Source organism: Atta colombica, unplaced genomic scaffold (genome assembly GCF_001594045.1).
Source record: "Atta colombica isolate Treedump-2 unplaced genomic scaffold, Acol1.0 scaffold55, whole genome shotgun sequence".
NCBI lineage: Eukaryota > Metazoa > Arthropoda > Insecta > Hymenoptera > Formicidae > Atta > Atta colombica.
In genome coordinates, this window is record NW_017259545.1 from 145951 (window position 1) to 157060 (window position 11110).

General features: G+C 36.0%; 3 protein-coding genes across 3 annotated transcripts in view; 1 reads left to right on the forward strand and 2 right to left on the reverse strand.

Annotated features, from left to right (window-relative positions):
- Positions 1 to 3520, reverse strand: part of LOC108691898 (E3 UFM1-protein ligase 1 homolog) — a 3926-nt gene extending 406 nt beyond the window's left edge. Inside the window, exons 1-4 of the mRNA XM_018199849.1 lie at positions 3214 to 3520; positions 2046 to 2623; positions 1472 to 1618; positions 22 to 1386 (exon numbers count right to left, since the gene is read on the reverse strand). Of these exons, the coding sequence (XP_018055338.1) occupies positions 22 to 1386; positions 1472 to 1618; positions 2046 to 2623; positions 3214 to 3293 (2170 nt within the window). The 5' untranslated portion in view covers positions 3294 to 3520. The remainder of the gene's footprint in view (positions 1 to 21; positions 1387 to 1471; positions 1619 to 2045; positions 2624 to 3213) is intronic.
- Positions 3521 to 4170: 650 nt separating this feature from the next.
- On the forward strand, positions 4171 to 7621 carry LOC108691923 (engulfment and cell motility protein 1). Its single transcript, XM_018199884.1, has 7 exons — positions 4171 to 4490; positions 4796 to 5089; positions 5176 to 5604; positions 6018 to 6434; positions 6522 to 6959; positions 7054 to 7360; positions 7436 to 7621. The coding sequence occupies exons 1-7, from the start codon at positions 4359 to 4361 to the stop codon at positions 7597 to 7599; spliced, it is 2181 nt and encodes a 726-aa protein (XP_018055373.1). The 5' UTR covers positions 4171 to 4358; the 3' UTR covers positions 7600 to 7621.
- Positions 7622 to 7853: 232 nt separating this feature from the next.
- The window catches only part of LOC108691975 (probable protein S-acyltransferase 23), a 3627-nt gene continuing 370 nt past the window's right edge, over positions 7854 to 11110 (reverse strand). The window contains exons 2-9 of the mRNA XM_018200005.1: positions 10640 to 10878; positions 10442 to 10556; positions 10183 to 10308; positions 9651 to 10096; positions 9290 to 9539; positions 9039 to 9211; positions 8789 to 8954; positions 7854 to 8710 (exon numbers count right to left, since the gene is read on the reverse strand). Coding sequence (XP_018055494.1) covers positions 8507 to 8710; positions 8789 to 8954; positions 9039 to 9211; positions 9290 to 9539; positions 9651 to 10096; positions 10183 to 10308; positions 10442 to 10556; positions 10640 to 10806 — 1647 coding nt within the window. The 5' untranslated portion in view covers positions 10807 to 10878 and the 3' untranslated portion in view covers positions 7854 to 8506. The remainder of the gene's footprint in view (positions 8711 to 8788; positions 8955 to 9038; positions 9212 to 9289; positions 9540 to 9650; positions 10097 to 10182; positions 10309 to 10441; positions 10557 to 10639; positions 10879 to 11110) is intronic.

Here is an 11110-nt window from a genome sequence, read left to right on the forward strand (position 1 = left end):
TCATCATAAATCGTTATATACCATGATATGTGGAAAGAGTCGACATTGTATTGGGTTCCAGTTGTTGTTGAAGAAAGGCGAGAACGGTTGTTACATGTCTGCCAGACATATGTAAGGCGTTTTGCGTAACAGCGGTGAAAAGCACGCTTGTAACTAGATGCAGTGTCAATGCGGGATCTTGTGTAGCATTCAGTTCCTCCAACAGAGCTTCTCTATGAGCATGTATCTGTGGTCGCTCTTTTTTTTTATCGTACTTTTTTAAAACCAAACAACAAGCTGCCATCGCTCTGTCAGCATTGTTCAAAAAATCTTCCACTGAATCTCCCATTACGGTTTTATGGATAACGGTTAATGGTTCTTTAACGTCCGCAGGTAATTCAAGCAGCAGTCTTTGTCTTGTCTCTGTTGTGAGATTTTCCGCTACTTGCAGCATATTTTGTTGAGCAGCCAATTTGAATATACTTGTTACAAAATCAATACCTAGAGATTTGAGCAAGTATTTGGTCAGCGGAGCTTGATCCGCTTTATCCAAATATTTAATACCCTTGTCGAATATTCGAATGTTCGTTATTAGAATATTCAGACATTTGCCAATCTCGCTTAAATTAGTAGTCTTGTTGGATTGCGCCAATGTTATTTGCTCTGCCAATGTTAAGGCGAACTTGTTCAATTTTGGTTGCAAATAACATGCTAATTCGTCTGCCATTTCTTCGATAACGGCTACATTCTCATCTTTCATAACTTCCGTTTTCACTTCTTCCATGGTTATCACGGTAATTTCACCTCTTCCAATCGCTGTCTGCCTTGTCTCGTCTTGGTCAGAATCATTTTCCTGCATCTTTCCTTGAAGATATTTTTTCTTTGTAGACTTGGTCTTGGTTTCTCTGCCCTGACTACCGCCGCCTGCTTTACCAATAGTTGCCTTTTTCCTTCGTTCTTCCTTTTTATTTACTTTGCTCTCAAGGATTAAATCCGCAGATTTGGATTTTAATTTATTTTCAGCGATAGATTGGATCCATTTTCCGCTAGCTACCATGTCGCGAGTCTTTTGTTCCGCTACTGTTTCAAGAGATTTGGTTAAAGTTTGTAAAAATGCTTCAGAAACAATAACTGTCTTTGCAAATATATGCACATTGACCCTTATTTTCTTCGTAGCTAATTTGATGACAAGTTCGGCATCTTCGTCGCTAAATACAGATGGTAAAAGGGGATATAAATCAATGAAGGATCCGGTCGCGATGACCTCTTCGATATTGGCATCGACTTGATCTGTTACTACTGTTCCTACAGCCACTGACTTTAGAAAGACCATGTTTTCATTTGGAAAATGACGTTTTACAAAACCTGACGGATCTGATATTCCAAGTCTCGTAAGAGCGTCATATTCTATAAGATAAGAATAGATTAAATCACAATTCAATCATTAAGACACAAAAATATTTTGGAAATTCCTGTAAATCGCATATTTTACCTAAATATCCATTTTGCTTGTAAAAATTTTCAACCCACTCGTTTTGACTCTTAGAGTATATAGTAGGTATGTAAATGCTATTTCCACTCTGTTTCCCTGTTACAACTCCTGGCACTTGTTTTACTTCTTGCAAACTGTCCAGAATTGCTGCAATACATATAGTGCATATAGTACACGTGTGTGTGTGTGTGTGTGTGTGTGTGTGTGTGTGTGTGTGTGTGTGTGTGTGTGTGTGTATAAAGAAATGAATGTGGCACTAAGTAATAGGTCTGTAGATAAAAAGGTAAATTAAACTATTTTGTTTGACAAATATTAGGTATGGGAAAAAGTTCGTGGCGTTTTTTTAATGCCATCTAATGGAAAAAACGCCACGAACTTTTTTCCACACCTAATATAATAGTTATTATAGGCCATATTAAAAAAATTTTTTGTGAAATAATAATAGTTTGATATTGTTGAATTAATATTGTGGAATTTAATAATATATAGAAAGAAAATAGTAGTAACTCAAGTATGTAAACATTAAAAACTGATTGCTCTTTCATGTCTATTTTTGTACTATTTTTGTACTTACAGAAAAATATTCTTTCTGGTACACCACATTGCCCGAGTATTGCGGATAATGGCGTAGGCTTTGTGATGGCTGACAAGGCGCCTTTAATTTTTGCCTTATTTCTAGCAATAAAACTTTCGGTATAAAAAATTTTGGGATCTTGAGAGTCTTGTATAGCATGTATTATCTTTCCGAGTTCCTTTTCGACGATTGATAGTAAAAAATCAGATGGTAGATTGTAAGTGAGCGTTAACTCTGCCACATTAATACAGCCGTGTTGTACAAGTTTATCGTTTATCTCTTCCGCAATTTTACTAATGTAACTCTTATCTATAAGCTGACCCAATATCACTTTCAGCCCTTTATTGTGCTTCTCAATCTCTGTTACTGCTTTAGTTATTTGTGACAGATTAACATTAAGAATTTGCACCAAGTCGACTAAACTAATTTTTCCACCATGAATATACAGCTCGTCTTTGATCTCCTTCCCAAGATGCTGAGGTGTAACATATTCTTTGCCATCATTGGTAAATATTATGTCTAGAAGCTTGTTTTCTACCAATGTTGTTATAATCTCTATACAATTTCGTTCAGAGAGTCTACAATATATATTTATATCAGATCAGTGCAGAAGATGGAAAATAATGTCTTATTAACATTATAATAAAAAAATAAAATTAATTTCATTTTTTTTCTAATGCCTTTTAATTTTAATATTATAAAGAGAAAAAAAGAAGTAATATGAAATATGATGTAATCAAAATTAATTCTCTCTCTCTCTCTCTCTCTCTCTCTCTCTCTCTCTTCTAAATAATTCTTAATAATTATAAAAATGATAAAAACAACTGTATCTTTAATAGATAAAATATAACGAAATTGATCTTGAAATTACATCTCTTTCATAATATATCTAACAGAAATCAATTTACATCACATGTTACTATCAATAATTATTATCAACATGTTACTATCAACCATATGTTTAAACTTATCTGGAGGTGCTCTTATAAATTACTGTAATGAAAAAATACATAATGAATAAATATTTTATATACGAGTCAGATAACAAGAATATAATGTTTATAATTCAAGTAAAATTTATTCGCAGATTTCAAATATCACGTTATTCATAGTCACTTTATGAAGAAAATTAGGTTAACTGAATTGTGGAGTAAAGAGCGTCACTCACTTTTGCAAGGTCGAACTGAGTTGTGCCTTCTGAAAATCAGCTGCTAAACGCTTGACTTCTTCCCAATCCACGCTAGACATTTTTCGATCGTTTCTCGTGCCGCTTTAAATTGACTCACGTACGTTGAAACCACACGGAGAAACGTGATGCTCTTGTGCTAGCACGCTTTGATGAAAAACGTTGCAGCTGTCAAATATTGTCATTATTGCTAATATTATCTATTGCCAATATTACCAGTATCATCATACAGTATTGCCATGTATCACTGCGCGCGGCGGGATCTGTTAGATCTGCCTTCGGTAACTACTCGGTACACTTGTCATTTTTATTTTTGTTAATAATGAAGCATGTGTATGTATATATATATACGTACATATATGTATATAGAAAATAGATATAGAAAAGCGTCAATTAAAGATTAAGCGACAGTTAGCATAGAAATCTTTTTATAATCAAAGTCATAATCTCCAAAGAAAACATATTTTAAATTTAATCAAAACATACATACGACAGTGTATATCCTAAAATTGTTTTTTGAAAATTTGAATTCTCGCGCAATTCATAAATTTATTTAATTTCAGAATAATAATCTAGTGGACGCAAAAATTGAATTGGAAAATTTAATTTGCGACAGTTATATCATGTCACGCGCACACACACACACACACACATACATACACACACCACACATACACACACCACACATACACACACCACACACACACACCACACACATACACCACACACACACCACACACACATACCACACACATACACCACACACACACACCACACACACACACACACACCACACACATACACACACACCACACACATACACCACACACATACACCACACACACACACCACACACACACACACCACACACATACACCACACACATACACCACACACATACACACACACACACACAAAATATACACAGGCTAGCATCATTTCCGGTGCGGACGAGCGGAAGCGAGCTCGCCTGCTCTAATTTTGCAGTCACGTGATCGTTGGGTCGCTGTCAGTCAGAAATCGTCGAATGACAGCAGAAACGTCAAAGCTCGCCAACGGATTGTAAACAAAGTGAAGCAGCGGAACACCGTAATCGCGCATCTTGCCGTACGGTTCTCGCTTCTTTTATGTACACGCAAGCAATCAAAATGCCGGTTCAAAAGGATTCGAATATCGTGAAAATCGCCGTTCAGATGACCGATCAGGTACCGCAGCTCATCGAGTTCAATCAAAAGCAACCTTTGGCTGGAATTATTCAGGTGTGTGTGTGTGTGTATGTGTATGTGTGTGTACGTGTAATCTCTCGATTGTATTAACTATATTATGTATGTACCTATAATTGTAATTTGTACAAGTTGTGCATCTATTATGTATATTACTCCAATTCTCAAATTTTTATCTCCGAAACGAGGGAGGAAGAGCGCGAGAAATTATCTCTCTACCAGTTGTATTGTTATATTTCATATATGTAGCTATATATCCTATATAAGAAGATTAGGAAAAATAATGAAATGCATTCTAATAATACTTTATATTAATGATTAACATTTTGTTTTAATTGTAGGAATTGTGCAATGGTTGGGGTTTGTCTGATGCCGAATCATACTCTTTACAATTTTCGGAAAGTAACAATCAAAATTACATTACGGAGAAGAATAGAAATGAGGTGAAGAATGGCAGTATTCTCAGATTGGAGTTTTCACCCTCGAAAACAGCGAGTGATATTTTGGCTAAGCTTAATAATGGTACGACAGAAGAGAAAGTGGCAGCTTTGCAGAAACTGAGTACACTCAGTATAGACATGACCTTTGCGTTGGAATTTATAAATAAAAAAGGATTAGCATTAATTATTTCACAGGTATTAAAATTTTGTATAATAAAATACAGATATATAACTTTTCTTGATCGTTTATATCCTTGTTATACATAATTACTTTGTATCAGGTGGAAGGTGGAAAGTATAAAGGAAACACCCTTGCGTATTCCCTTCAATCATTTGTGGAATTGATGGATCATGGAATTGTATCATGGGATATATTGGAAACGCCCTTTATCAATAAAGTGGCGAGCTACGTGAATAACCAATCAGTAACACAAGACACTAGTATAGTGGAAGCTTCTCTAAGTATTTTAGAAAATATTGTTCTCAATTCAACAGGCAAATATGGACAAGTGGAAAAAGAAGTTACTTTTCCTAATCTTGTAATGCATTTGCAATGCATGAATCCACAAATTCAACAAAACGCGATAGCTTTAATAAACGCGCTATTTCTCAAAGCTGATCTACACAAGAGACGAGCAGTTTCTGCTACATTACAATCTAAACAAGTCAGGAATGTGTTCTTGACAAATGTCATACAATCTACTGGACAGGTATAAATACATGTTGTACATATGTACATATTTGTATCTTGATGTCTTCTTTATAATATTAAAGAACAATAATAATAGAGTATATAGAATATATAGAATAAATAATATAATAGAATATATAGAATAAATAATAGAATTGAAACAACCTTACTAGTTTCGATTAAGAAATTTAAGAAAGATACGTTAAAAGATATGGTTAATAGATACGTAATGTATTTGATTGCGGAAACAAACAAATACTTTGAAACTTTATTTACGTCACTAAAAAAAAAAAAAAAAATACATACACTTGTTCTATACATCAAATATTAAGTGAAAATTAACGTTTTCATTGATGCATTTATGGAGTTATTTCCAATGAACATACATTCTTATCTCTTTTTCTCTTAAAATATCCTATTTTTATAATATAGGTCGGAGCGGAAATGGCGCATCAACTGTACGTACTGCAGACGCTAATGTTAAGTCTTTTGGAACAACGAATGATGACCAAGATGGATCCACAGGATCAAGATGCACATGATAAAATTAAGGAACTTCGAAGGATCGCTTTTGATACAGAAGGTGCTAATAGTGGGGATGTAGCCGCTCGCAAACAGGGACTTTTCGCCAAAGATTACAAGAAATTGGGTTTCAAATATGACATCAATCCTGCTCTTGATTTTACCGAGACTCCACCGGGGATGCTTGCGTTAGACTGTATGGTGTACTTTGCGCGTAATCATACTGAAGCTTATACCAAGGTTGTTCTCGAAAATTCGTGCAGAGCGGACGAGCACGAGTGTCCCTTTGGCAGAACAAGTGTAGAACTTGTTAAACTGCTTTGTGAGGTGAGATACATTAATTTCAAAAACTCAAGTTATGCGTATCTAATAACGCATATAATATTTAAATTGGATGAATATTATTTTAATTAGATATTACGCATTGGCGAAGCACCCAGCGAACAGGGTCAATCTTATCATCCAATGTTCTTTACGCACGATCATCCATTTGAAGAATTTTATTGTGTCTGTATTGTATTGTTGAATAAAACGTGGAAGGAAATGAGAGCAACTACAGAAGATTTTGTCAAAGTCTTCTCCGTTGTACGCGAGCAGATTACTAGAGCGCTTCAATGCAAGCCTACAGGACTGGATAAGTTCAAAAACAAGTTACAACAGTTACCCTATTCGACAATCACTAATCTTTGGCAACAGGAAAGGACAAATAGAGAGGAATGGGAAAGTCACGCGAGGCCAATTGTTGAACTTCGAGAACAGATTACTCCTGAAATCTTGGAGCTAATTCAGCAACAGCGATTAGGATTTTTGGTGCAGGGTACCAGATTCATGAAATATAGTGCCAGAGGACAAGTGTGTATATATATATATGTATATATATATATGGGATATGATATACATAAAAAAAAGCTAATTGTAATATTAATGAAAATCTTGATATTTTTAGCGAATTAAAGATAAATTTTGGTATGTCCGCTTATCGCCAAATCATAAAGTTTTTCATTATGGAGATTGCGACGAGAAATCAGTGCCAACGATCGACGAACTTCCTACGAAACTAGCAGTAGTCGAAATTCGAGGATTATTAACCGGCAGGGATTGTCCACATATGAAAGACTTGCAAAGGCGGAAAACTACTCATCAGTTAGCATTTTCCTTAGCCTTGGACTCTGTTGAAGTGTCTAGTCTCGATTTCGTTGCTCCTGATGAACAGGTTTTCGACTATTGGACTGACGGCATTAGTGCTTTACTCGGTGCGTCGGAAATTCTTTTTACATTTATAAGCAATATGCGCGAGTATTTTACTTGCTTTTCTTTCTTTCCTTCAGGAAATAGAATGACTAGCAAAGAAGCTGAAAATGATTTGGAAACTTTATTATCCATGGATATCAAGTTAAGACTTTTAGATGCTGAAGGGATCGATATTCCACAAGATCCACCCGCGATTCCCGAACCACCGCCAAATTATGATTTTTGCTACGAGTTGAAGTAATAATTGTGAAGTAATAATTGTGTCGTCCTCATCTATGACTATAGTTTACATTAATTTTTTATATTGATCTTTGTTCATAAATATCGATTTTTATACTTTTTCTTATTTTTTACGTATATTGTTACGATATATCAACATTTTTCTCTTTAGAATCGTAATTTGTTATGCCGCATTTTAATGATATAAAAAAAGATAGCAGTATGTTTTACCAAAGAGACACATTAAAAATTCTATGTATACAGTTTTTATATGTATTTTATAAGAAATTATTTATTTAAAGACGAGAGTCATATACAAATCAGATATCACCGTAATTACGTTGACGATTTTTTGTAATAATAATTTAATCAACTTGTAAAGCAGAGTTAGGATTTAGTTGCACATTTCGGCCGATTTTCAGCTTGGATCCTGCACACAGGTTGGTGAAATACGGGATAACTAAATCCCAGCTCTGTTGTAAAGCATATCTGGTAATGTAACCGATCGTAATATACTTTATACAGTAAGATTTTTTTATCTCTCTCTATTGTACTATTAATATTTTATATCGATGTGTGAGTAAAATAGTACAATACATTTAATAAACGACGAATATATTTAATAAATTGTGAAATTTAATTTTACAAGGTATTTATTGAAACATTAACTTATAGAAAATTCTTGACTATATCTTTGCAAGTTTGTGCCCTGGCAGCCAAATGTAGCGCGATATAAAGTATAGAATAGAGATAGAGATATTTGACAATTTTTCATAAGTGATAATAATCTTTATATGCAAATATACACGAAACATAAAAAAATAATGTATATCATATTGTATACATAGATCGCGCTTTTCTGTGCGAGAAAGTGTATATGAAATATCAGGTGTAATATTATAATTCGAATACATAATGTCCCGTGAATCTTACATAACATCCTCCGAAAGAATATGATAATGTTGAAGATCGTTGGTTTGATGATCCGGCGGACAGAGGAAAAATTCAATGAAATTAAGCACGGGTCCTCGACTGAAAGGATTCAAATATTTGCCTTTCTTGTCCCTCAAATACGAATATCTCTTATAATTGAACATTTCGTTAGTAGTCAAATTCATACATGCATGTAAGACCTATTGTAAAGAGAAATAATGATATAAAATTACATCGAAAGAAATGTAGCAATAATATAAAATATGTCGTATGTCTACCGAGGTACACGTTAGAATCCAACCAAGTCCGCAAAAGACGAGAGCCTCCAGTACACCGAGAACATATAAAAGTTGTATTCCCTCAATTGCAATGCAATAACACGCGAAATATAATGTGAAAGAGCAATTTATCGCCACGCACATAACGAATAGGAAGAACCACATTCTGAAAACAAACAGAAGAGAATAAGAAGAAAAAGAATTCAATTAATGAATCAACCACGTATGCAATATAATGTATCGATTGTACCTGTTGCGTAGGCCAACGCAATTGTATATAAATGGACAGTGATGATCGAAATATGTGACACATCTGTTGCAAATTCTACAGTGTTTAGCCCGGAGGGGTCTGAAACACCTGCAGCTGTGACATAATCGAGATAGTAAGACATTCCGTTTCTTCCACTTATCGAAGTATGGAATCTACGGAAAAACAGCAACATAGAACATAACAATACGTTAACAATAGTTTATAGTTTTATTATTGTGTGTATGATGAACCTGTTTTATCGCTCTGTAGTAGGTGTCACTGTTTTGCGGTACGTAACCGGGATCTCTTCTGTTAGCGACGATCCACGAGATCCACATGAGAATGTTCCAGTAAATGAAGCAATAATGACTGCCTCGCAAGAGATTCCACGTTAACGGAATGCACTTCAACAGGTACATCGGATATCCCCATAGCAGGACAGATATCATAAACAACAACAACGGTCCTTTGCTATTGCCTGCTCCGCCAAACAGTAGCGCCCTTAAAAACAAACGACACATATAACAAGAAATTCAGTTTCATATTTTATACTTTTTTATACTATAGAAAAGAGGTGAGCCACCCCTTGTCATGAGCACACTCGACGAATACCATAGCTCATTAATGGGTGGTATCCATCTGGCACGGCGTTTCTGTTCCGCCTGTAGAATGCGCACTATCTCCGAGTGGCGATGACTCTTGGCCAGCTGCAGCGGCGTCTTGCCATTTTTGTCGCGCGGTTCAAGCTCGATTTTACTCTTTTCACAGAGGATCCGGACGCAACTGACGTTACCGGACAGGCAGGCCAAATGGAGTGGTGTCGAACCGAAGTAATCAGGTTTTTGTAGATCCACTCCGCTGTACATCAATAGCTTAATGAGTTCGGCGTGTCCTTTGTATGCAGCCCAATGTAACGCGGTGTCACCATTTATGTCGGTCAAATGTCCCTGCGCGCTGGATCCTAGCAAGAAGGCGGCCGTTGCGAATTTGCCAAACATACAGGCGGTCATTAGAGGCGTTAGGCCTTTAAAATCAGCCGCATTGACCGCAACTCCCGCCTGTGAAGGGAAAAAGTGTGAACGGCGAATTAATCAAAATATTTGGAAGAAACTCTATGAGACTATAGATAAGGATATCTTTATACCTTCAATAATAATTGTACTATCGCACTATGGCCTTTCCGACAGGCCCAATGTATCGGCCGAGGTCCTTGGGTGCCAAGGCACGGTAGATCGACGGGTCCGCTCCGTTCTATCAAATATCTCATTACCTGTGAAAACAGGTTGTAAGTTGTTGTATCTTCTAGCGCAAGAATTTTAATTTTACTAATAATCATTTTTTACAGAATGAGGAATTTCGGTTTTTTAAATAAAAATTAATAAAAGTCTGTGTCGGAAACTAACTTCAACATTGCCATCCAAAGCAGCCCAATGGGCAGGTGTATATCCCCATTCGTCCCTTGCGCTAAGTACATTCAGTCCGTTTTTCTCGACCAGTTCCTCAACTGCCTCGATTTCACTGCAATACGAACCCTTTGCATTCTTCCCGCACACTACTCTTCCTGATCGCGAACAAATTCTATTCTCTTTCCAAGATCTCACCCGGCTCTAAGTAATTCAAAGATCTGTTTGGTCTCATCGGTGGGGCTTTGACCAGTGGTAGCTTCGTCCGCATAGATATTGTCGTCAGGACGATTCTGTTGCGTGTCCTTACCGGAACCATGATTCTGATGACCAGATATCGGATTGTTCGGTAGATGCCCGACCATGTCGGGATCTGGACTTAGTTCCCATACGGATCGTGCCGCGCCAGGCCCTGCCACAGGGCTGACAGGATACACCTATAAGTAAGATGTCGATTGTCGATCAAGCAAGAAGAAACAACTATCAATTCCAAGCCAATTTGCTGCCTGCCCAGTTAATCCAGTATAGCCTACTACTTGATAGTATACCAACGAGAAACGTATGAGTAACATCAATTTCACACTCGAAAAAAATGTAATTATTATGTAATTAATATGCGTTACATTATACATCTTATTGAATGCGAAATATTATATATATATATATATA